Raw genomic sequence first — 27,579 nt, 5'->3', positions numbered from 1 at the left:
AAAAGTAACGTTAAGTTTTTGCCAATGAAAATTAACATTTTTGACAGATTAACAAGTATAATTAAAGACTAAGAAACAAAACACACATTACAGGACACTGTTCTCAATGAGTAGAGTATTTTATTGATAGTAACCTTACAACCAAATTATAAGACTCTTGAGGACCCACTTATTTTATAATCAAGAACTTAATCAAAATAAACCCAGTATTTGTATTTAACAAAATACTATAATCTGTAAATCTTCTCTTTGTCGTACAAAATAATCGTATTGCACTTACTCTATTCTAATTCTCTTCAACAGGGCTAAAGTGCTATAATCAGTGTTGACAGCAAATCGGCATCATGCCCTAAATGATATTGCAGTTCTTTTATTTACACCAAAATAAGACATGGTATGAAGCAGCAAAACATTTGGGGTTCATTTTTTTCATGTACAAATTAAGGTACATAGCTGGCTATTCTAGTATATTAGAATTCCGAAATGTATAAGGCCTGTTTTACACAAATGCAGGAAATCCCCGGCATTTGGTTAATACTTAAATCATGCCTCAATTCAAAAAAGAAAAGTATTTGAATAAAAATGTTGTAGATATGTAACTCACTTTTATGCACATTTATTTGATATCCTATCCCACTGTACTAGACAGGCCCCTCAAAACAAAGCACTTAAAGGAGTTTAATAAGTTCCTTAGGGTATTTTCTTTCTGAAGGAAGCTCCTCTAGAAAAGAAGTATAAAAACTGACTTTCTAAGTTTGGTTTATAAACGGAGAATAATGATGTTGGAAGAGATATGAACAGAAGCAGGACAGTATCTCTCAAGTGGCAGTCTGTGCAATATTCTCTGTTTCTAGAGCAAGACAATTTGTATCTAAGGTAGTAGGTATTGTAATGATTCAAAAATGAAACTATACCTGGTAGCTGAGTAACAGGTTGATTTCATATATTTTCAGGGGCTTATTTCCACCCTGCAACACTGGAATACTCTAGTTCCTAGATGTAAAACCAGCCTATTAAATCTGCAGATCATCTTCCTGATGGGAGAGGAATCAGAACAGGTTTAAATCCCCTGATTTTTGTAAAAGTTTTGAGTGGATTTGCTAAAATAGTTTTGCAAGTGTCGAAGACTAAAACTGCTGTTCACAATTTCTGCTGTTGAGTTCCTTTGAGCTTAAATAAGCGATTTTCCATTTTGGGATCGTCAAGATTTTGAACTAAAAAAAAAGAGGAAAAATAATTAAATTGGAGTAATTAAGTCATTATTTTTATTTTACTCATATTACTCTTACTTGGGAATCATCATTCACATTCCCCATTGTGGAAAACTTCCATTTGTAAAGCCTTTCTTCCAGACAAGATTTGCAAATTCATTAATTAAAAGTGAAACAAATTATAATGCAAACTTTGTATGCCAGAACATGGAAATTACAAAAAATTACCATTGAAGCTATTTTGCTGGCCAATGAGAGCAGCCTGCTTATCTGTTTCAGATTCTGCCTCATTTGTATCTAAGTTGTAATCGGCCCCTTTATTATCCTGATCCACTCTTTTGATTTCAAGTTCACCTGTGAAAACAAGTCAAACAATAACTTCATGCATGCAAACTTCATGCAAATTGAAAAGATCTCTTCTGCTTTTATTGCAAAGACAAGTTTTACTGCACAATAGATATTAAGAGAAAAAATGCACTAATAATGTAATTAAACATATGCATCATGAAATCATAAATCATGTTTCCATATTTCCATATTGTGCTTAACTATGGCTTGCCAAATTCTTATAATAAATGGATTTACATCACACTTAAGCCAGAATCAAACATACAACAGTTTGATCAAGCAGAATGAAACCTAGAGGATGGGTGGCTCAGTGGCTAAAAGACGCTGAGCTTGTCAATCAGAAAGGTCAGCAGTTCAGCGTTTCTAATCCTAGTGCCACGTAACGGAGTGAGCTCCCGTTACTTGTCCCAGCTTCTGCCAGTTTGAAAGCACATAAAAATGCAAGTAGAAAAATAGGGACTACTTTGGTGGGAAGGTAACAGCACTCCATGCACCTTTGGTGTTTAGTCATGCTGTCCACATGACCACGGAGATGTCTTCGGACTGGCTTTTGGGCTTTGAAATTGAGATGAGCACTGCCCCCTAGAATCGGGATCGACTAGCACATATGTTCAAGGGGAACCTTTAGCTTTACCTTGTAAGCCAGAATCAAACATACAACAATTTGATCAAGCAGAATGAAACCATGCACTCTGGTTTTCTTCGGACCATGTAACAAATCAAATTACACAATTTACAATCAGTGCCATCTATAACAACATAACAATTCTATAAACCTTAAATCAATTATTCCATTTCCTCAAATACTGCAACCCAAATACAAAACAGAGAAAGCAATCTTATACTAACCCTTTTTATTAGTTTCCTGGTCATCCTGCTGCAAGTCATCATTTAAGAGTTCCTCTCGTTCAATTTCTTCAGCTTCGTTTGCTGCGTTGACATTTTGGTGGCCTATGAGTTCTGAGAATTTGCTAATCTGGCTTTCTACTGAAGCTTCTCCCAGTACATTTCTAATTTGCTTGTGGTGATTCGACTCTGGTTCTGGTTTGGGAGGAAGTGCTTTATTATCTCTGCTAGAAATAGAAGGTATTTGTAGGTGGCCTTGATTGAGAAGAACCTCCTCTTTCCTGGACTCTTCAGTAGGAACGTCACTGGTTCCTTACATAAACAGAAGAAAGATTTTTAGAGCTGATTTAATTCAAATTTTAATATAAATGTGTTTTCCTATGTTTGAATCACAAACTGGGGTTTTCAGAACAAGAAAATCTAAAATTTTTCGAGTTCTTGGGAGTTAATTTGGAAGCTTTAAACTTAAAAAAAAAAAAAGCTAATGAGGCAAATTGTTCAATATGTAGCTCCAAAATTGGAGATCACTATATAAGGTTCTAATATAAAAGATACATATATCTTAAGGTACTTACACCATATAAGTACCTTATGCTCAGGGTTGAATTGGGGAGTCTTTGATGTCTGCTGAGTTTGAATGCTTGCTTACAGACATTTCATTGCCTGACTAGCTAACACTATCAGTGCTAGTGACTGTGGGGTTTGCTCCTTGTTTATATACAGATAGTCCTTAGGTTATAACCATAATGGAGCCTGCCCATTAGAGTCAGTGCTTGGCAGGGTCCTAAATGAACTGCACATTGAAAGATTACTTCATCCCTGCTCTCCACAATGCATCTGTTAACCAAACATATGTCATTAAGTGGAGCATGGGGTGGCCTCGGGTAGGAGAGACCCTGGGGCACCAGCATTAGCTTGGTGGCTCTAAAGGTAGCTTTAGTGAGAAAAAAACCACAAGGATTTTTTTTCTGCATATCACTATCCATATCTCTACCAGCGTTAGCCTTGTAGACCTAAGAGAAGAGGAAAATTGCAAGTTCACCAGCATTATTTTTTATTCAGAAAAGAGGCCATTGGGGTATTGTGCCATGTGGCCTAGAAACAGAGCAATCTATCCTTCACTTCCAGATCTCCTGAGCTATGGAGATTTTTGAATGGTGAGCAATTGGTAAGGGGAGAGGAGGAGGAACATGTGGAATTGGAATGGCAAAGCAGGTGCGGTGCCTGGGGGACCACCTTGCAGACCAGGAATGGGGGGGGGGAGAATAGGCAAAGGGCACACTGCAATGTCTCTGACTTGATCATAACAGCAAACAACCTCAGGATGCTACAGTGGATGTAACTTGAGGACTGGGTCATAAGTACCTTTTGGCAGGTCCTTTGTCACTTCAAACAGTCGATGAGTGTCAGTGGTAAGTCAAGGACTACTTTCACCCTGCCATTGTTGGTGAGGATGAAATTTTTCCTTAATAATTCCTTGATCAGGATATTATTTCAGTGGTGGGATTAAAAAATTTTTTCCTACCAGTTCTGGGGACGTGGCTTGGGTGTGGCGTGGCTTGGTGTGTGTGGCGTGGCTTGGTGGGCATGGCTTGGTGGGCGTGGCAGGGGAAGGATATTGTAAAATCTCCATTCCCACCCCACACCAGAGGAGGGATATTGTAAAATCTCCATTCCCTCCCACTCCAGGGGAAGGTTATTGCCAGAGGTGGGTTGCTCCTGGTTCGGCCCGGATTGGCCAAACCGATAGTAGTGGCAGTGGGAGGCTCCGCCCACCCACCCAGAAGCTTCTGCGCATGTGCATAAGCATTGTGTGTGTGCACAAGTGCACAGGAACTGTTAGTAAAAAATTGGCAACCCACCTCTGATTACTACAAAATCCCCATTTCCTCCTGATCAGCTGGGACTTGGGAGGCAGAGAATAGAGGGGGCACGGCCAGACAGAGGTGGTATTTACTGGTACTCCAAACTACTCAAAATTTCCGCTACCGGTTCTCCAGAACTGATCAGAACCTGCTGAATACCACCTCTGATTGTTTTCTACTTCGTTGATTATTTCAAGATTGACCTTGAAAATTGTCCCGCTCCCAAATCATGGGGAAATTAAAGTATAGAACTCTATTGGGGAATCTTATCTGGAAGAAGTTTTATATTTGAAAGTTATCAAAAGAAACATGTCATTTACCCAAAAGTTGATGAAGGCTTTTTCCTGAACTACCTAGAATGTGAATTGAAAAGGAAACACGGTCCTCTTGCATTCACCCTTCTTTGAAACATGATCTCTAGTAGCGCATATATACACACATGAGCAATATGCAAAATTCAGCAACCAAGTGGAACAAGAGATCTCTATAATATTCTCCAGCTCATATTCTTCTGGGAGCAGTTTACCATGTTCCAGAAATAAATTCTACAGACTGAAAACATTTCAAACTGTCCTGAATATGGCATTCATATTCACATTCATTTCATGATGGTAAAACAAAAATTATTAACTATTCAGTTTTAAGCAGTTATGATTTGATAATGATTCACCATTATTGAAGCAAAATAGGATTTAATACAAGTCTCTTGACACATACTTCAACTCCACATTCCATATGAAATCTTAATGACAAAAACAAAATGATATTATTGTTAATTGGTTTATTTTTACCTTTTTCTCTCTGATGATTCAATTCTTCTTTGCGTAATACAGATATTGGTCTTGAATCTAATTTCACAGACTCATTAGGCATATATTTTTCTTGAGGTTCCTTTTCCTCGTTTGTCAGATCATGATGATCAATCTCTGTCTCTCCAAAATTCTGCAGCTGTATATTGGCCTTTAAAAAAAATAAAATACAGTATTTGTTCTATTTGTTTTGTTTTATACTGAAAAGCATTGCAGTCTGTCCCCAAATTTTATCCTACAGAATTTCTGAACTATATCAGGGGTAAAATGCTACCGGTGCGCATGAACTGATAGGGCGATTGTTGTTGGTTCTGCGAACTGGTAGTAGAAAAAAGCTTCCAAGAATCGCGTGGCTCAGCTGTGAGCCACGCAATCGTCAGAAGCTTTCCTTCCCCCCACACACACTTTTTAAAGTATTTTTCCCCCTGCCTATTCGCCCGAACTAGCAGGAAAAAAATGCTTTAAAAAGTGTGGGGGGGGGGAGGGAGGTTCCATGACAATCAGCTGTGTTGTGTGATCGTGGGAAACCTTTTTCACTTTTTAAAGAATTTTTTTACTATCTATTTGCCTGAACCGGTAGTAAAAAAAAGTAGAATTTTTAGCAGAATATACTGCTGGGTTAATACATAGTTCAGTTTACCTACACAATTGTGTGAATATACTGTATATTCTGAATATGTTTAAGAGCATACCTCATCACAAAACTGTAAATCCAAATTGTACATATGCAGAATTCTTGGGTAACCATAATCATAAGAAAAGGGAAATCAATATGTTAAAAACTAAGGAAATTTCAAACACTGGAAAGTGCGTAAGTGCTGGAAGTGTGCATAGCAATATCAATAGCACTTAGACTTATATACTGCTTCACAGTGCTTTACAGCCCTCTCTAAGCAGTTTACAGAGTCAGCATATTGTCCCCAACAATCTGGGTCCTCATTTTAGTCACCTCGGAAGGCTAAATCCTTGAGCCGGTGAGATTCAGCTAGCAGTCAGCTGAAGTAGCCTGCAGTACTGCACTCTAACCACTGCACCACCTCGGCTCTAGCGTATATAGAAAACTCTAATGTTTTCAATAATTTTTCCCTAAGGAAAATTGTACCAATATTTTAGTGCAGCATATCCAGAACACAGCGGGTACACCTCAAGTTACAAGCTGCATTGGTTTCTGGGTGCAACTCCAGGTGCTGGTTGTTATCTAGAAAGCTCTATCTCATAGATCCTAAATATATAGGAATATCTATCTCCAATTGTCCAATAATATCTGACACAGATGGAATACCTTCACTCTTAGGGCACCTGCTTTTGGGAATAACATTCCCCTTAGGTGTGTATAATCTCAATCTACCATCTTTAAAAGAGCGTTCAAAATTTGTCTCTTTCCTCATGTTCTGGGGTCCAGGCCCATTTCTGCATCTAAGTCAATCTTTTTTGTGAATTTCCCTTTCTTCCCAGAATGCCTGCTTCTATGTAATTTTAAATTTGTGCTTGATTGTTTTATTTTAACTGAAGGGTATTATTTATTGTCATTGGTTTTTTAGTCTTTCATTCAGTGTTTTTAGTTCTGCTTGAGTCCAATCAATTCAACAATTCAAATTGTTTTTCTAAGGACAGGAATTGCCCAGATATTAATTGCCTTGATAGTACTTCTGCCACTGAATTTAAGATCATCTTCATTCTCATGCTGTATTCTTTTCTAATCTTCTTGACTTCAGTGTGCTTGGTATTGTCAGCTTGAAGAATACCCAGGTATTCATAGTTTTCTTACTCCAGACTCTCCCTGGTTTCATCTCTGCTGTCTGAACTACTTCTGGCAAGGCTTCAATTTCTTCGCCCTTCGCAGTTCTTTTACTTCTACTTTTGTACATATTTTATTTTGCATTATAAATCCATATTGATTTGCTAGCTTGTGTTGTTTCTGATTTTGGATGTTCTTTCTACAATTGATGCTCTCTTTTCAGACATCCTTTACTGATTAGAACTGATTTGTAATTCAAATCATTCTTTGCTTTCAGTTTTTTAAATCTATGATGAGTAAGCAACTTTTCTTCCAATAGTCCTGCAATTGCTGTTTCTTGTTGCCCAGCAAAAAATCTCGAGTCTTATAGCCACTTGTTACCAGATGTCCAGGAACTTCAATATCTAGTACCTCACCTTGTTGACCTGGACAATGACTGATTCAGTACAGGTTTCTTTAAGTTACAACTCACCATACTGTTTATGGGAAAGACACTTTGTTTGGCTACTTATATTGTGTACTAGGACCGTGGGTTATGCCAGAATGACTGAGGCGGAGACGGGAATAAAGAGGCTAACAAGTTTATTCCTCAAAGTAACAAGCTAACAGTGTGGAACCGGCTTCAGACAGGAACAGCGGCTTTTCATCTGACAGCTCCCTTTTTATACTAGGAGCTGTCAGTTGATGGGAGCTTACCCTCCAATTTGGTTGAACCTCTGACATAGTTCTATTTTTTGCCAAAGCATGCAAAATCTACAACCACTTCATTGGGGGTATGTATTACAATCTGTTGACAACAATGTGAAGTCACAACTACCAATTCTTTGTCTGATGTTGGCCTTCATATACATCTTCCCCAAAACCCAGGATGGTGTAGTATATAGGCAGATCTAAGCAGTGCGGCCTTTCATTTATTTATTTAGAAAGTTTACATGATTAGCCCAACTCACTCACAGTGATTCTGGATAGCTTACCGAAATAAAACCCCAATACAAAACCCAATGAACCCCCTCCCTCCAGCAATCAAACTGATGGGGGTCCCCAGGCCCCTGGCAAAACCATGTTTTCAGGATCTTTCAAAAGAGTGTCAAGGTGGGGGTCAATCTTATTTCAGCAGAGATAGTGTTTCTCAAGAAGGGAGACACTACAAAGAAACCCTTGTTCTTAGCCCCACAAGATGGGCCTCCTTAAGAGATGGGATCCATAACATACCTTTCCCTGAAAGGCCATAACTGACCTAAAACCTACAATTGTACAAAGACCCTCCTGGCCACAACTGCCACCTTTTCCTTGAGTAGGAGTCATGCATCTAAAAGCACCCGAAGATTACACACCAGGTCTGTATGGGGCAGTATGACCCCATCCAAGTACGAAGATGGCAATTATCCATGGACCAAATAACCCAGAGCCACATCAGAGGCTTGCCAGGGAGATTGGAGTTTATTGGGTTTGACCTTACTATATTGTTCTGAATAAGTAATCATTGTATAAAAACATAAATTATCTACAAAAAGCATTACAATCTTACTTGGTTTTTTTCTGATATATTTGTAGTTAGTTCTTTTTTCTTTTCTTGTTGTATCTTGCTATCTTCTGGTGACACTTTTAGCTTTTCTTCACATTGTTCCTTCAGTTCCTCCATCTTACTTAGACACTTAGACCTTGAAGCAAAGAACAGAATATAAAGCAAACAATCTTCATAATTTATAATCCACTAACCAACATGTTGTTACGGTTACTGTTTGATAAGACCTGGGGAGACTCGGTTAAAATTACTACCCAGCCAAAAAGCTTATTGAGTTATTTTTGGCCAGTCACTATCCTCTGAGTTTCAGTGCTACCTACATTAGTGTTGTTGTGACAATAAAATTGACAGTGGGAGAGTGGAGGGAACAGTGCATACAATACTGCCTTGAATTCTCAAAGGAAGGTAAATATCATAAAGAAATAATCTGAACATAGTCTGCCAATCATTTACTGTAGTTTAAAGGCTTCTTGTCAATGTTGGGAAACACCCAGTCAGGCAGGGAGGTGGCCTCAAATGTGGAATTAGCCTTGAATCCTGGAGCAGCCTTGATTCCTATATAATAGGCAGAATATAATAAAGTAGACACCTTGAACTCTACATGTGTTGATCTGTTGCTTTTCCTGACAACAATTTTTCTATTATTGCAGCCTTGGAAATATCAGAAACCAAAGATTTACTGTGGCCCCTTTTGGCTAATTTAGATAGCTGAGGAACTACATGAAGCCTAGTTTCCATGAGAAGAGGATTTTTTTCCCAGTCTGCCTTTGCACTCTTCCTCCTTTTGCACTCAACTTTCTAATGGTATGAGATCAACCAAATATAGCTTTCATTTTAATTGCAAATCACGTATATTTCTTGCTTGTTTGATACATAGCTACATAAAGTGTTTTACTTCAAATACCAGAATTCATCAATCAGTTAAGTAACACTTTTAGATGTAGTGATCCGTAGTGCAAGTATAGCTTCCTTCTGAAACTCCACCGACTTCAGTAGGACTTGCTTCCAGATATGTGTAGGATTTAAAAATCTAATCTACCAATTTCAGTATAGAAATATAATTCAAGTTCAGGCTTGATCAAATTTTGATTTGTACTCATTTTGCATATAAAAACAACTAATGCAAACTTACATGTTAAATGAAAATTTCATCTGGAGGTTAGTCTGATTGTACTGAAATCTGTCGACATCTAATTGAAGCTTTTCACATTTCCTCTGCAATTTTTTCAAATTCTCTGCAGCAGCATTGTTTTTTTTAAATAAAAGGGGGGGGGAGACAAAGTATGAAAGAGCAAAGATTTTTTTTATTAATAAGAGACTGGTCCATAATAATTAGACTAAATAAAACCTATTTTGTTCAGTCTGCCAGACCTATGCTGAATAATCCTATTTATCTAAAAGAAAGGTCAACTTTATTTCCATATGTTTCAGACTGCAATCTTAAAAGTAGAATTGCATGATTATCTTCTAACTTTCTCCTCAATTAGTTTTTATCTCCCTCCCTCCTTCCTTCCATCTCTCTTTTTTTTTCTTTTTACTTAAGAAAAATGGATATTGGAATAATATCCTTCATATGCATTTTTAAAAAATATGAATAATCCCAAGCATTACTTACACTTCTGGAGAAACTTTAAATAAATAATAATATCTGCTTCTATCCTGAAAACCAGTAAGGACTCAATATTTCTAATTACTTCCAGTTTTTGTTCATGATTTAAGCTTCTAATATTGTAATAACGTATGACTTAAGTCCTTGTATCAGTATTGTTTAGTAAGTTGATATTTTATTTTTCTGGACACAACTGTTTACCTATAGACTGTTCCACATGCTTTTCGCAGGAAGCCATGGTGACAAGACTTATGTAAATAACATGAATTATTCAATTTGCATGAACTGCATTATGTTATATAATCATGTTATTTGCATGCGGTCACAATGCATAAGACATTACTTGCTTCCTGGTATCCTCTGCTGTTATCTATTTGGAACCATATCAATAAATCACAAATTCTTTTTATTTTAAGGAATAAACAAAGAAAAAGATGATCATTCAAGAGTGGCCTTGAAACTTTTTCTTCAAGCATTGTATTTCAAGTTCCTTTTTTCAGCCAATTATATATCAGACTTATCTGAACCTATATTCTCTGGTTGTCTTTTTTTTACTGTTTCAGAATGGAAAAAAATATATCAGTAAATACAGAATAAAAGTTGCAACGATGATGCGTTACTGAAATTTACCTTGAAGATTCTGGATCAGTTGATCATTTATTGTGATGTTATTTAATAATATTTCCTACAATAAAAAAGGGGGAAGTTTCATGGTTGAAAAGTATCAATTGGATCAAGCCTTAAATCATATTTAGAGTACATGAGTCAGTGCGGCAAGTCACATAGTTAATTTAATAGAACTATTTGAAATCGTCTCCTATGCCTGAAACTAAGTCTAGATTTCCACTCAAGCCTTCAACATTTACTTTCTACATTCTCCTTTATTACATAAATGTTAACTAATCCTTGGGAAGTGGCATTTGTTTCTTTTTGCAACTGAAATTGATTTAAAAGAACAGAGATTATAGTCTGGGTATGTACTTCAGAGGTCTATATTGGAATATTACCAAAACCTTGCCTTCATTTTGAAGAAAATCAAAAGTGTATTTGCTCATCATTTGATTCTCAATGCACCTCAAATAACAACTAATTACAATTAATGCATCAATATTTTTTCTTCCACACTGTAAAATATCCCGAATCAATTTTATTTCTAATTACATTATTCAGCTACACATTCTCCACGTTATTCATTTACAGTTGCCAGCTCTGAAGATTATATCACAAATAAGATGTGACACAAGTTCAACATTATTAGACCTAAACAAATTTAACTTAGGCTTTTCATGCTAGAATCCTGAATTCCCACACTATTTTCATAACTTCTGCGGGAGTTATCCCTAAAATTATACATTAATTTTTATCAACAAAGCCTTTTCCTTTATGAAAGAACAGACAATATTAATAGAACATTAATATAAAGTCCCAAAAATGAGAAGCATAAAATCTCTACCTTTTCACCTCTGTGTATTTTGTTGATATTTTCTATTTGGAAATCATGCATAGACTGGATTTTATCAATCTGTTCCCTCTGTTTCTTTAGTTCTCCCTGGAATTCATTCTTTTTCATTTCTACAGCACCTCTTTCTGCAGCTGCTCTGCGCATTCTGCCTTCTAGTTCCATTAAACGATTCTAAGAAGAAAAGATTTGGATAGAAAAACATTTCCATATATAAATATACAGTTTACAGGTGAAACTCGAAAAATTAGAATATCGTGCAAAAGTTCATTTATTTCAGTAATGCAACTTAAAAGGTGAAACTAATATACGAGATAAGACTTATTACATGCAAAGCAAGATAGTTCAAGCCGTGATTTGTCATAATTGTGATGATTATGGCATACAGCTCATGAAAACCCAAAATCCACCATCTCAGAAAATTAGAATATTACATGCAATCAATAAAACAAGGATTGTACATAGAACAATATCGGACCTCTGAAAAGTATAAGCATGCAGTACTTTGTTTGGGCCCCTTTTGCAGCAATTACTGCCTCACTGCAGTGTGGCATGGAAGCTATCAGCCTGTGGCACTGCTGAGGTGATATGGAAGACCAGGATACTTCAATAGCGGCCTTCAGCTCTTCTGCATTGTTCGGTCTCATGTCTCTCATCTTTCTCTGGGCAATGCCCCATAGATTCTCTATGGGGTTCAGGTCAGGCGAGTTTGCTGGCCAATCAAGCACAGTAATCCCATGGTCACTGAACCAGGTTTTGGTGCGTTTGGCAGTGTGGGCAGATGGAAAATGAAGTCAGCATCCCCATAAAGCTCGTCTGCAGAAGGAAGCATGAAGTGCTCCAAAATCTCCTGGTACACAGCGGTGTTGACCCTGGTCTTAATGAAGCACAGTGGTCCAAAGTCCTCTTTTCTGATGAGAGCAACTTTTGCCAAAAGCACCAAAACCTGGTTCAATGACCGTGGGATTACTGTGCTTGATTGGCCTCTCCATTCTTCCTCCATACTCTGGGTCCTTGGTTTCCAAATGAGATGCAAAAGTTGCTCTCATCAGAAAAGAGGACTTTGGACCACTGAGCAACAGGACTTTGGACCACTGTGCTTCATTGAGAGAGATTCAAAATTAGATTTATTTCTCTATATGCACACATAGAGAGATTACTATGAAATGCTTATGAATTCTTTAATGCACTAGTGCAGTGTTTCTCAACCTTGTCAACTTGAAGATGTCTGGACTTCAACTCCCAGAATTCCCCAGCCAGCATTCGCGAATCTTCAAGTTGACAAGGTTGAGAAACACTGCACTAGTGAATGGGAATCACAAAATTTGAAAATGTGAAGGATGGTGAGAAAAATATTCCTTGTAGTTTTGGATCCTCAGATTAGTAATTATGAGGAAATACATTACTTGGCTCAGAGGACAGAATTACCTGCTACTAACAGAAACCGATGGAGAGGAGGTAAGGAGCCAATCTGGAGAAATCTATTTTTGTTGATGCATTAATAGACTTGCTGCATTTTCTACAGAGTTATTCAATCTAATAAAGGTGTGTCTTAAAAGCTGTAAAACCAGCTCTGCAATATTTTTCCAACTTTCATCTTCAGTCTGGGGCAAGGTAAAGATATTTATAGGAGAAAAAATTCAGTTGGCCTCTATTTCCTCTTATTTGAAAAGAGTGATTAATAACCTTTTTCATGATGACAAGGCTAATTTTCTATATACGTGTACACACACCTTACAGGTTTCAGCTAAGAATAATTGCACAACTGCATTTGAATAAAGTTACATATACATTTACCATACTACTAAAAAGGCACTACGTACAGGGCGGGGCATAACCTTTTCCTAGGGGGTCACAGCAACACTTGTAATAACAACACAAATAATTCATACACCATTCGAAAGCCCATCAAAAACTGAGTTTATTGACACGATTTAATAGTCAGTATGACCACCATTAGCCCTTCGAACAGCATTCAAACGAGGTGGATAAGAACACAACAAATCTTCAAACAGTTCCGTTCGATTTTCCAGATTTTTCAACACAGTTTCCAAATTCATTCTCAAAGTTTCAACCGAATATCGATTTTGACCTTGCTCCTGAATCATCAGAGCTTCCACTTCATCCTTAATTATGGCCCCAATGTTCTCTGCCGGATTGAGATCTGGCGAATTTCCCGGCCAGACGTCATTGCCCCAAAATTCGACATTGTTTTCCTTTAACAATTGCTGATTCGCATTTGCACGCATGCAAGGAGCTTTGTCATGAAGAAAGACAGCCTCACCAACCACCAAGACATTGTCTGGATCACTGAGAAATGGAATGACATTCTCCAATAAAATTTTCTCACGGAAATAACTGCCATCCCAGGATTCCCCTTTATCCTTCAAAACCCAATGCAGTTTCTTGGCTGTGAAAATGACGAAAATCCCGATGCAAGTCGGATTGCGAACGATTTGTCGATATCGTTCATGTTTGGCGATGTCGTCGACGTCTTTAGCCCAAATTCGATCGTTCTGGAAATTCGGTTTTCGAATGGCATAAACGAAGAATTCGTCAGATGGCGCCAAATGAAGAAAATCTTCCTCGGTCCATTCAGACAACCAATCGCACAACCAAAGCCGATCTTGAACGTGTGTTTGAGTTTTCAATGGTTTGCAAATGACGTGGAATGGCTTCAAACCTTCTCGTTCTCGATATCGGCCGATTGTCCTTTGATCAACTCGTTTTCCACGAATTTGAAGGATTTCTTGGGCCACTTTTCGGTTTCCTTTTCGTTGTTTGCGACTGCCAGTTGCAATGATGGCTTTGCTTTCTTGGGACAGTTGCAGAGGACGCCCTTCTCCAAATTTTGTGAAACATTCTTGGGCTGTTTTGTTCCAATTATCAGTAACCCAATCCGGATGACGTTTCAATTTGTTTGCAATCCATTTTCGATTGATAAATGTCGCTCCAGCATCGCGAGCCTCTCGAAAGGCAATGCATTTTATTCTGTCAATGATCCTTTGTTCTTCCGAATCGAATTTTCCAGCCATTCTTAAAGCAAATTTAACATTTAATAGCTCATTCAATTCAGTTTTTTATGGGCTTTAAAATGAGGTGTCGCGGAAGTTGTAAACTGCTGTCGATCTTGCTGTGACCCCCTAGGAAAAGGTTATGCCCCGCCCTGTACATGGGTCATATACTCCAGCCACAATGCAATAACTTTTTTTTCTGCAGTTCAAATGCTATTTATATCTGTCTGAATGTTTATAGTTAGCATTGGGAATACAGAATGGGAGACTCTCTCCGTTACTATGAAATGTGATCTACTGCAACATCTGTGAAAAAGACACTGATATAATGATGCTTCAGGAGGATAAAGAACTCCAGAGAGACACTGCCATTGAACACAAGTGGATCTGTGTACTCTAAGAGGCAAAATGGGGCATGGATTCGGGTAGCCAAAACCATGAGATAGTAGAACCAATAAGCTTATAATTAATTCCACCTACCGAGTTAAAATAAGAAAGCCGCTGGCCTGTTTGCATATACACATCACATATAATGTGGAGGCAGTGAAAATTGAAAATGGTCTTTTCAATCATCTAAAATTAGTCTAAAGTCATGCCAAATCGTATTTTTTTCAGCCAGCAGCCAGCATTGTGCAATGTTATAAGTGCCAAAGGTATTTGAAAAATGAACCGTAAATAGTGAGAGTCTCATGAAACATTGTCAACAGAGATATTTTAAAATTTGACTGTCTTATGAGATTTGGAAAAAATGGTGGAGCATTAGTTAATGCTGTCTACTGACATCTTTGTACACCACAAGGCTCAAGAGCACCACGTTGCTAATCCTGGTACAAAATTACATTATTTCCTAGTTGAACAGGATGCAATATTTTACCAGGAACATTTCTTCTTCCTTATTTGTTTATCTGCCAAGTTCCAAATGTTTGTCAGATGGAATTACTCTAAAGTGCATTGTAACCTTGAGATAAAAACCAACATTTTGAAATAAAATATACATTGATTCATTCATTGTGAGAAACCACCAAAAGAGCAATACCTGTAAATCAACACTACGGGAACTTGCTATCCAGTAATTAAATCCCAGAACAATTATACAAGCCACAAGTGCTGCTAGTAGAAGAGGTGGTGATTTTATCCCACGACGACCATTTCCTAGCCCGACCATCTTAAAGTTACAGATTCCTGTTGGTTTAAAAAGAGAAATATCTATATTTACCTTTGCTGATTAATGAACATTTCCAAGCAATAAAAAAAACTTGTAACAGTATCTGCTCAGACCTAGCTTAAGGCTTGATGAGTTTAAAAAGGCATATATGTACACAAATATCTATATATCTCTATCACAGAAACATATAAAAGCATAATAATCAGGATTCAATGCTTTATGAAACATTTTAACTGCAGCAACATAGAATTTAATCATAATATTGTAATCCAAATATTAGAGTCAGAAAGTGGAGCTTTCTGTAATAAATATCTGTTTATCCGTCACAGAAGAGATGAAATAAAAGAATTCTGTTTGCTCTTGTGTAAATTGAAATGGAGCAGTACAAGGAGAAGGATTTCAGTGTCTCCAAATCACAAATTCATTTGGATTGGAGGGTTTTAGAATATCTGCCCAGAAGAAGAGCTGATGATTATGCACTGTTGTGGGCAAACAAAGTCCTACTCTCTGAGCTTTCTTGTTTTCTTGCAGACATTTCACTACTCAAACTAGGTAACATCATCAGAGCCCTCTCTGCTAGCACATGCACTGTCACCCCAGGTCAGATGGCATTTCTTTCGTGAACTTCTGTTTCCCTGCAAACGATGAAACAAGCTCACAAAAGATCTTACCTCTTGCCGCGCTGCCAGTGTTGGGATGCCCCACTTCCCACCAGCCAGCTGGTCTTTGGGTCTCTGCTGAGCATGCGTGCGTGCCCGTATGTGCATCCGTGCATGTCCACGCATGCATGCATTCTTTCATGTTTACGCGTTCACATGCATTTTTCAGTTTGGGAGTGTGCGCAATTTGGGCAATTGGTGTCTAAAAGGTAGGCCATCACTCTTCTAGGGGCTTGCCCTGTCAGTGTCAGTGGAGCTAGACTTGGAGATTATTTGGTTGGGCTTACTGTTGGCTTCTTTGGCAGTTTTTCTCAACCTCAAGGACTATACTCAAGTCCTTTCACGACCTAGGGAATGTGGGAGATGAGAAATATTTGGTTGTCTCTCAAAGTTCTCTTAAAATCCTGACTTTGCTGCTATAGGACATCCTATTATCCTCCAGTTGGTGCTCCATATCCTTTGAGTGAGTACATGTCTGGCCTTTTAATAACCCAGTCTAAGAAGGAACCAACTAAAAGGTCCCAGTCTCAGCGCTACAGCATTCTTCCAACTCGGAGAATACTACAATATTATAATACAAGACAAATAGGCTGATGGGGAAGAACTGAACATGTAGCTAATAACTGATCACAGGCACTCCCACCACAATTCACAGAAGAGTATTGGCTACACATCTTGGGGCAGCAAGAGTATTTTCAAAAATTTCATTTCTACCAGTTTGATAGTATTCTTCATGGCATCCATTCCCTCATGTGCTCTGTACAGGATTTGATATTATGAGATTTACTCTTGCCAGTAACAAAACTGGGGACCATGCTTCAAACTTCATTAAGTTTGCATTGTAAGGCTATGTAGCATATACTCTGGATCTGCATATAATATAGTTCTATAACGTTCTTCTGCCCCAATACAGGTATTTACCTGACCTGGTCTTAGGATACGTTACAATTGTTAAATGTCAAAAAATGAGACTTGGCAGTTACTGACACATTGAATTAATATCTGCCAAATTTTAAAGTGATTTTGACATTCTTCCACTAGAAGATTCATGTGATTGTTTGACATTAAGCAGAGCTACCTGGTGTGCTATTATAATCTGCTGTTTATAATCTAAGCAGCCCCTTGAATAGCAATAGCAATAAGATTTATATACCACCTCACATTGAATTAAAGTCATTTCTAACCATGGTTTACAGAGACAGCATGTTGCCCCAACAATCTGGGTCCTCATTTTACTGACCTCGAAGGGATGGAAGGCTGAGTCAACCTTGAGCCGGTGAGGATCAAACCCCTGGCAGTCAGCAGAATTAGCCTGTAATACTGCATTCTAACCACTGCTCCACTATAGCTCCTTGCCTTTTTGCTTTCAGGCATTCATGTTCAAACAACATAATCAATGTAGTGCTTATATTAACTTATTTATGTTTTTTCTATGCACCTAGATCAGATTTCATCAGTGTCATCAGCTGTTCCAATATCCCAAGGCAATGATGGCGAACCTTTTCGGCATCAAGTGCCCAAACCAGAACGCATATGCACATGTGCATGCCGGAGTGCTGGAAAACCGAAGACCAGCTGGCCAACACGTGTATGTCTGATTTTTGGCCATTTTACAGGCTGTTTTCGGGCCGTTTTCAGGCCATTTTGGGGCCAATTTCAAGCCTTTGGGGGCTGTTTTCTGAGCTGTTTTTGGCCCCCAAAACGGCCAGAAAATGGTCCGACAAAGGCCCAGAAAAGGCCTGGGTTTGGGCTGTTTTGGGGGCTGTTTTCAGGTGGTTTTTCCAGTGCTCTGGCACATGTATGTGCCAGAAACCAGAAGAACAGCTGGCGAAGGCGCACATGCCCACAGAGAGGGCTCTGCTTCCCACCTCTGGCATGAGTGCCATAGGTTCACCATCACGGTCCTAAGTGGTACTCAGGGTAATTCAACTCTTATCATTCCTCTGGACACATACTCCAGTACAATAGTTCATCATTTGGGGATATTTCAATTGATTTGGTCTGGCTAATGTTTTACTGAATGACTTGGGAAATGGTTGTGGTGTGTCATATTATTAGAAGTCAGCTAACAGTCAACAATGAGTTTTCTACCATTCCTCCAAAAATATATTCAAGTCAGACAGTTCCTGGCAAGCAAGTTATTTAATGTGCACAAGCCCAAAGCAGAGCAAATTATGCAGATACCAGCCAAGTTGCTTCAGATTCTTTGCAGCGCTTAATAAAGGGGTCTCTAATTAATTTATTCCTCAGAGCTATGCTAAGCTTTTCAAAAAGAGCCTTGTTGTTAAACTCCATCCTAGCATTTAGATTCTTCTGAAACTAATACAGCTGAGGGTCCTGGATGGGCTTTAGTGAAGGTTAACTGATTCATTTGCAGAGGGCTCTCATCTGTACCTGCATTCTAAGCCAAGAGCAGAAGAGCAGAAATATTAATATTAAACATAATTTCCATCTCTTTGAAGCATAGCAAGAAAAGCAGTTTAGTAGCAGTTATTTCCAAATGTTCAAAGAGTGGAAAGGATAATAATTTTGTTCCAACCCTGTGATGGTCAGGAATGCTATTCTTTCTTTAAGGTTCCCACATGCCTTCAGAGGTGAGCTTCAAAAATTTTAGCAAGGGGTTATCTGCCTAGATTCTGGATGGGCGTGGCCATGGTGGGTCTGGCCTAGTCAGCCTCCTGCACCACAGCAGGGGGGGTATTTTTGCCCTCCCCGGGCTCCGGATGATTTCCTCAAGCCTCCAGGAGGACTAAAAAGGCCTCTCCAGGCTGTGGAGGCCCTCTGGAGGCTGGAAGCAGGGCCATTTCCGGCCTTCCTGAATTTCCAGTAGGCCCATTTTCCGCCCTCCCTGTGTGCTCTACACTTACCTGCATCCAGAATGGGCCATGCGGTAACTCATGGGAGGGGTGAGGTGAGCTGGGCAGGGCCAGCCAGGAGTGGAATTTGGGGGTTCTCTGAACTGCACAGAATCTTAGCTAGAGGTTCTCCCGAACCCCTGCAAACTCCCAGCAGCCCATCCCTGCATGCCTTGCTTTGAAATGCTTTGCATCAGTTGATGCGATAAATATCCAAGTCCATATTAGGGTCCATTTCTTGCAAATGTCATGCAAGAAAGGAATACCATAGTTGAGAAATGCTTGAAAAACTGTTGATCTTTAAAATAGAAAAACCATCCTGAAATGGATGAGATTCTGCATGATTTATTTAAAAATTAACAGAATAATAGACTTGGAAGCAACCTTGGGAGGTCTTCTAGTCAAACCATTGCTCAGGCAGGAAGTCCTATACAATTTCAGACAAATGGTTGTCCAATCTCTTCTTGTAAACCTCCAGTGTTGGAGCATTCACAACTTATGGAAGCAAGTTGTTCCACTCATTAATTGTTCTGTCAGGAAATTTCTCCTTAATAGGTTGCTTCTCTCCTTGATTAGTTACCATCCATTGCTTTTTTTGTCTTCTAATTAATTAGCACTTTCTTCAATGGGATTATATTATTCCTTTGAAGTTGATTAAGATCTTTCTTGTGAGAAAGGAATGTGTATTTTGTATCCTTTCTGTTAAGGAGGCAAGATGCTTATTTATACTGTGATTTGCAGGAGTTTGTGCTCAGGATGAATATCAGGAGTTTGTTATTCCAAGATGAGATGCAATGCTTGAAATGTAATTATCTTCCACTCATGAATCTCTATTCTTTCTTTTCCAAAGAAAAGATATTTTGTCAAGAACAACAATATCATAATGTAAGTTGGGAGTGAACCAATCTATCTTGCTATTTCCCGACAACACAGTAGCTCTATCTATAAAGATGTTTATGTAAGAGATGTCTCTTTATCCTTATCAATGCAATGCCTGAAATCTATATTAGCATTCCCATGCATACAACCCAAAGTATGGATCCTGGACATAGATGACATCTTTGTCATAATAAAAAAAGAACTAATAGAGAACACAAACGAAACCATCAACATCGTCAAAGGAATAAAATTCACTAGGTAAGAAGAAAAGAATAACACACTATCCTTCCCGGATATCCTCATCAGCAGAAGCAGTGATGGCAAATTAGAAATATGAGTCTTCATAAAACTACCCACACCAATCAACTGCTCCACTACCAAAATAACAACCAGCCTCTCACAAGAGAAACTGTGTCAGAGCGCTATTTAGATGAGCATAAAAACACTGCAGAAACCCTGAAAATCAGTACAAAGGATATAGATCATCTATACAAGATCTTTCAACAAAATGGATACCAACACACCTTTATCAAAAAGTGCCTGGCCACTCAACCTGATATAACATAATGAACACAAACTGTGAAAAGAATAACATTACTATCAGGGTGGGTTCCGGCAGCCACTACTTCCGGATCGCTCATGGTTGTGCCACGCGCACACGCTTGATGCACACTGCACACACATGCGCAGGACAATAAAAATTGTTCTGCACATGCACAGAAGCAAAAAACAAGATGGTAGCATTGTAGGCAGAGAACCAGTTCGGGGGCATGGCAGGCCTGGGTTACTGCAGGTTTCAGTGACCAGACCGCCAAACCACTACCAGTTCAGCCAAACCGGTCCAAACCAGTAGGAACCCACCACTGATTGCTATAAAGTATATAAAAAAACATCTCAGAAACCACCAACAGACTATTACAATGACATGGCATCACCATAGCACACATACTGACTAAAGCCCTCCAAAATATCCTAAGTAAATCAAAAAATCCAGCAGCCCCAGAAGAAAAACTGGAATCATCTATAACAGGTATATCAAACTAGCGTTATCAAGGCGGTGTCACATGGCTTTTCCCCCCCTCGCTAAACTGGGCGTGGGCGTGGCCAGCATATGATGCATCTATTCCATGAGTTTGACAGCCCTGATCTATAACATACAATGTAAAAACTAAAACAGTCATTATGTAAGAAAAACAGGAAGAAGACTAACAGAGTGAATCCATGAACACCAACTAGCAATCAAAAGAGAAAACTCCTTTTAACATGCATGGACAGATTTAACCATAGTGTCAACTGAGAAACTGTGAGCATCCTAGACCAAATCAAGTCCAAAAAACCCAAGGGAATTCCTAGAAGCCTGGCACTTGGACAAATCAGCCATCAATAGCTACATAGAGATATGCAGCATTTATATACCATTAAAAAGAGACAATACAAAAGCCAAAAAAGAAACAAAAAAGAACAAAACACCTCCTCACCAGCAATCACCCAGTTGAACAGACATTAACACCATGATCAACACTAGACCAACAATCGAGAAGCAAACAATATCGCTATCAAAAAACTACCAATTCAGACTAACAAGCTAACCATAAACAACAGCCTAATCAAGCAACTACCAAAACCTCTCCGACCTACACTGATAGGGCAAACCATCAGTATATATAAAATGAGAGCAAACCCTACTCCCTACTAGCACTTATGATGTTATCTAGTTTAATAATAAAGCCTCTCCAAGAAAGCAATCAAGTTCATAGAGCATCAAGTTCAACTCTGAGCTATTATCTTCTATTGACATGATTATAACTATGTAATACAATTCACTTATAAATAAAATATTCTATATGTACAGTCCATGTTTGTCTTTTTCTTTTTGCCAATGTACCAATAAAGATATTACTTACAATATTAATATTATTATTAGGGCAAGTGTAAAGAGTAAGAGTTAAAAAGTTTAAAAACTGGCAGGACCAAACATTAACCCTTTTGTTAACATTAAAGTATTTCACAAAAGATAGATACATACAATTATGATATCTATGATAAGACAATGCAAAGTCAATGATTTATATATTTTAATCAGAGAGTAAGTACAGGTCAGGATTTGCATTATCGCAAACATGTCCACACATTTTTTTCACCACAGGAAGAGTTATGTATATGGTACAAAAACTCTTGTGTCTGTAACATTTAACTGAGTGAAATGATGCATCACATATTCACATCTCCAAATATCTCCCTGGACTCTTAAGAAATTTTCCAGTACATTAGAAGCTCTGCCACTGTTGAAGGCATAGATGAATTTGGTAAGGAAATATCTCTGAAACAATGACCCAAGGGGTCATGGATTATATAGCTGTTCTTAAAACCTTCATACTGGAAATATAAGCAAGAATATATGCATCTTAACATACATATTTCAAGAGCTTCATTTACAATTCTGTTTCTATCAATCTCAAATGCAGTAACACCAGGAAAAGATGAAACATATAATTTTATAGTTCAATTTCTTAGTTGGATCTACAACAGCCCAGCATTTGTCACCAACTTTTATAAACAAATTTTTCTCCAAAGTAAACTGTAGGAAATCATGTATTGCTTGTTTCACCCAGACCTTCAGGCATTTTTCTCCTATTGAGAGGCCTACATGGCCTAAATCTTCAAAGGCTTCCGGAGGCTTTCATGATTTCAGGAAAGAAGGCCTGGTGTGACAGGAAGCTGCATCAGATAAGTTATATGGGTCTTTCAAAAGCAGGAGAAAATGCCAGAAGGTGAGCAGCGCATGGCAGCAGATCCTCAGAAGCACTGAGTGAAGGGAGCAATTGTGCAGATCGCCAGGCTCATGTGCATTGAAGAATGGTGCACGGTGTTATTTCTGAACAGCAGCAATGGTGCTAGGGCTGGCGTCGAGTCCTGTGGTGGTGGAAATGGCTGGGATTGCTGAAGGCCCCGGGACTCTATGTTAAGCCAAGGCCCAGCATTGCAGCCAAGGTCTGTTTTCCCTGCTGATACCAAGGAAAGATAGGCAGTGAGAATTGCAGCGCCCTGGGCAGTTACAAGTGTGGCCACCCAAGTTTTTATCATGAGACTGCGGGCACGCTAAAAATCTTGTAACTTCCCTTCATTCAGCAGCATAATTTCAAATAGTTGCTAAATGAATGGTCATTAAATAAGGTTAACCTACATTGTCACAGGATTTAAGCTGTTCCAAGTAAAGCTGCCTTTTGCAATTGATTGATCATGATTTTGTCAATGCCAGTGGTGCCTCAGATGTAATGCCCAAGATTAAGAGCTAAGGTGGCGCAGTGTTTAGAATGCAGTACTGCAGGCTACTTCTGCTGACTGCCGGCTGCCCGCAATTTGGCCGTTCGAATCTCATCAGGCTCAAGGTTGCTCAGCCTTCCATCTTTCTGAGGTGGGTAAAATGAGAACTCAGATTGTTGGGGGCAATATGCTGACTCTGTAAACCACAATTGGAGAGGACTATAAAGCACTGTGAAGTGGCATATAAGTCTAAGTACAATTGCTATTGCTATTGCAAATATTGGCACTAACTTTGCTTTCTTTTGCCACAATCATTCTAGTTCTATTTGCAGTTCTTTGTGTTTTGTAATCTTCTCTGGTTCTTTCTCTTCTAGTCTGCTATCTACAGGTATTGCAGTGTCCACTCTAAAGATACTTTTTCCACTTTCTTAGCCACAATTTTAAGCCTGGGGTGTAATGTGGCAGATGCTTGTCTGTTAGAATTCTAAAGTCCCAAAGCATTTTAGCTTCTTTATTTTCTATTACTTTGTCTATTTTGTGCTTCCACCAGTTCTTGTTTGCAGGGAAAATGGTATTTCTTGAAGATGTGCCAATACACCGTTTGTGCCACCATACTATGTCCTGATGTTGTTTGTAATCAGTCTGTGCAATCTTTCTGCATCAGCTACAGTAAGTAGGTGGTCCACTGTTTCTACAACTTCTTTGCAGAGATAGCATTTGCTGTATGTTACTGTCTTCTCAATTCTGGCTTTATATGCATTTGTTCTGAACACTTGGTCTTCCACTGCCAGAATTAATCTCTCTTTTTCTTCAACTTTCCTTCTCTTAGCCCAGTGATGGCGAACCTATGACACGTGTGTCAGTGCTGACACGCGTAGCCATTTGGGGTGACAAGCACAGGATTTCATGCGATTCATCCTCAGCTCCTGCAGGGCCGCCGAGGATGAAAGAATCTGTGCTGGAGGAACGGGGGGGGGTGGGGGGGGGACGTGTGATCTCCCCCGCCCACACTCACTTACTGTATCGCCGCCACCCCTTTCTGAGCGCAGGGGCTGCTGGTAAGGCGTGCGTGCCGTGCGCACACACGGCATCAGCGCGGCGAGGGAGGACCCGCAGGAGACGAGCGCGGGAACAGTGCGCGCCTCTCTCCAGTCAGGCCGGCACAGAGAGTCTACTCCTGGGACTGTCAGTTACGACCGCACCACACTTATCTCAGTTCACGGCAGGGCTGTGGAGTCTGCTGCTTCCAGTTCCACGTCCTCATCAACATGCCGCTCCGGCCCGCCACAGCTATGAATATTCATATTCTTCGCCCTCGCGTCACTAGGAATATTCATAGCAGGGGCGGGCTGGAGCGGCATGTTGATGAGGACGTGGAGCTGGAAGCAGCTGACTCCACAGCCCTGGTTCACGGCACCCCAAACAAGTTCAATAATATCAAGGGCAACATACGAAATCGACTGATGAACAAAGAAGTTACTAAGCAGGTATGTTAAATAATTTGTTTTTGGTTTATTAAATACAATTATATATTGCAATTATACATTTTTGTAGTTTAAACTATAAATTGCGCAAAATTATGTTTTTGTCCAAGTGACACACAACGCGAGTTATGCTCGATTTTTTGCCGATTTTTGACACACCACGCCAAAAAGGTTGCCCATCACTGTCTTAGCCATTGCCAGATCTTGATGTTACCTCTTTGCCTGCTAGAGGTGCACAGATATAGATGCCTTGATAGTATTTTGTCCACTGAATTTGAAGACCTTCTTCATTTTCAGGATGTATTCACTTCTAGCCTTGTCTTCAGTGTGCTAGATGTTTTCAGCTTGAGGGATCGTCATGTATTGGTAGTGGTCTTCTTCATCCAGACTCCTGAGTGAATTTCAAATGGCATCTTCATTCCTTCAATTTTCACAATTTTACCTCTGTTGATGGTGAGGGTGATCCTTTCGTCCAGCCCAAACTCCACAGGAATATCTTGGCTATAAACATACAGACAGCTTTGAGCAACGACTGTATTTCAAATGGCGTTTTTCCATACACCTTCAGATCCTCTACATAAAGAGGGTAGGACAATGTGGCAGATATTGTTGATTCCAGCTGTTCATCAGAAGCTTTTGGGGGTGATATTAAAAATCCAACCTTTTTCAGTCTTTTTTTCATAGATTCCACCCCCCCCCCTTTTTAAGGGACCAAACCTTTTCTCTCTCCAACAAAAGGAGTTGAGCTCATCAGACTGTTCATGTCTGCCTCACCAACAGTTGTGGATTTTGTCCAAGAGGAACAAATGTATACTGGATATATTATGTGTTCAAGAAGACTGGGAATGTTATGTGTTCTGCTAACAGAGAAACTAGCTTTAAATATCTATATTTAAGATCAAGTGAATGTCATCCATACTATATAAAATTCTTATAGTAAGTCCGATTCTTTTGAAAGTCTGGGAGAGTGATTTCCAATAGAACTTGATGAATCATATTAGAAAGCTTTGTGTTATCAGTTCCTTTTAGATTTCAGTGCTCATCAAGAATTAATCATGAAAACAATCCATAAACTGCATTACACTTCACTACAATGATTTATATACATTGTAATTCTTCTAAATAATGTTTGGGTCTGCATACAAATTGGTACATTTTTACCAACTTTTACGGTAATGCTCCAACCCAAATAGAAATATTGAAATAGATATTTAAAATATTTGTACTCCAATTACATATGTGCAATTAATCTCTTTTGCTCGTGTTTTTCTCCCAGGTTTATTCTTAAATTTTTGCCTTCAGATTTTTAGTTTGTTAAGTATAAACACAGATCCTAATTAATTATATTAATTCATTTGCCAAATTGTTAAAAATTTGCAAGTTTTTTTTTAAATAAAGCAAATTAATAAGGTTGAATTTTCCTATGGGTAAAGCATTATATGATTCAGTTGATAAAAGCTCAACTTTTCTGTAGAACTGATATCCCCAAATTGAATATTGCACTCACAGTGGAAATGTGATTCCAGCGAGTATAAATCAAATGTATCACAAATCTATTTGATGAAGCACTCATTTTAACAACTAGCAATCTACAATATTTTAATATCTTCATTAACCCAAAGACATATAATACATTTCATGACACTCAAAAACAAGACGAAATCAATGCATATCATTAAACAAAGCAAATCTTTGAATTAAGATAACATCATCTTTTTTTTTGCCAAATTGCTTTCACCAGTCTATTCAAACTCAAATTACCATACTTTGGCCTTAAATGAGTCTGGATTAATGGGCAGCAAATACTTCAAACCTAAACAAATGCTCACCAAAATTAAGACGGATCAGACAGTTTCCACATTACTTCCAGAGCATTATCATCAGCATTGATCTCCTTCTGTATTAACCACATCAGAGCACAAGCACAAGCACATTTAATTTCCCAACCATCACAAGTTACCATACATTTTTTTTCCAACCAGCCAAAACCCACCCTCAAGTTAGGTTTCTGCCTACTTATTCAGTATCTGAGCCAAATTATCTTAAGCCATCATGCTGCTCAGTATCGACTTCAACCTCCTCCCTGCTTTGGACAGATTTCAAAGCAGAATATTGGGAGTAAAAACCTCCGAAGATACTTTCCTTGTCACTCATTGTTGCAAAAATACTCCTGCCTTGGTCAAAGCCAGACCTGGAGAGAAAAGCTACAGCTAGGTTAATTAAAGCAAGAGGTTGAAATGGAGAGACCCTAAATAACAACCTTACTCTGGGAGTGCTTAATTGAAGAATTGCAACCAGAGAGACCGCCCCCCCTTCCGCAGCACTTTGTCCTCCAAGGACTCGCCCAACATCGATTCCTTCCTCCAAAAGGGAATTAACAGAATTCCCTCGGGAGCAAGTGACCACAAGGACTGACCGCCAAGCAGGGCGAAAGGGCAGAGAGAGAGGATGAACGGGGATGAATGGGCGGCGAATCCTCAGAGGGCAAATACGAGAAACTAGGAAGGAAAGGGGGGAACCCAAAAAGACAGACAAGGGAGCCGGGTATACAATGAGGGGCGCTTACCTTCCTTGCCCCCCGCCGCTCCGAGGCCCTCCTTACTCTCAGGCAGGCTGGCAGGGTCACCCCTCCCTCTGCGTGGGGCGAAGGCGAGGAGGAAGTAGCCTCCTGGCGAGCGCCTTTCAAACCCTCCCCGCCCTCTCTTCAGGAGGAGCGGCAGCGGTGGGGAGTGACTGGTTGGGGAGGAGAAGCGACCGGGGCTGCGGCTGCTGTGGGGGAGCCAAGCTCACAGGCATCAGAAAGAGGAGCTGGAGGCGCTGGCGCCTCAACTCCCGCTGGTGCTGCAGGA

General features: G+C 39.2%; 1 protein-coding gene across 1 annotated transcript; it reads right to left on the bottom strand.

Moving 5' to 3' along the window:
* Positions 1 to 100: 100 nt before the first annotated feature.
* Positions 101 to 27,579, bottom strand: GOLM1 (golgi membrane protein 1). Its single transcript, XM_014062540.2, has 10 exons — positions 27,297 to 27,579; positions 15,461 to 15,606; positions 11,405 to 11,584; positions 10,582 to 10,636; positions 9,475 to 9,577; positions 8,346 to 8,478; positions 5,062 to 5,230; positions 2,409 to 2,717; positions 1,440 to 1,565; positions 101 to 1,214 (listed from the first exon to the last, which is right to left on the bottom strand). The coding sequence occupies exons 2-10, from the start codon at positions 15,587 to 15,589 to the stop codon at positions 1,141 to 1,143; spliced, it is 1,278 nt and encodes a 425-aa protein (XP_013918015.2). The 5' UTR covers positions 15,590 to 15,606; positions 27,297 to 27,579; the 3' UTR covers positions 101 to 1,140.

This window comes from Thamnophis sirtalis, unplaced genomic scaffold, assembly GCF_051295495.1.
Source record: "Thamnophis sirtalis isolate CommonGarterSnake01/CBP01778 unplaced genomic scaffold, rThaSir2_p1.2 scaffold_5, whole genome shotgun sequence".
Lineage (NCBI taxonomy): Eukaryota > Metazoa > Chordata > Lepidosauria > Squamata > Natricidae > Thamnophis > Thamnophis sirtalis.
The sequence above is the reverse complement of the archived record's forward strand: the minus strand, read 5'-3'. Positions and strand labels throughout refer to the sequence as shown.

Coding starts and splice junctions, on each gene's coding strand:
- GOLM1 (XM_014062540.2), bottom strand. CDS start 15,589: ATGGTCGGGCTAGGAAATGGTCGTCGTGGGATAAAATCACCACCTCTT. Junction 10,637..11,404: donor AAATACACAGAGGTGAAAAG/GTAGAGATTTTA, acceptor TTTTTATTGTAG/GAAATATTATTAAATAACAT. Junction 9,578..10,581: donor ACTGATCCAGAATCTTCAAG/GTAAATTTCAGT, acceptor ATGCTGCTGCAG/AGAATTTGAAAAAATTGCAG.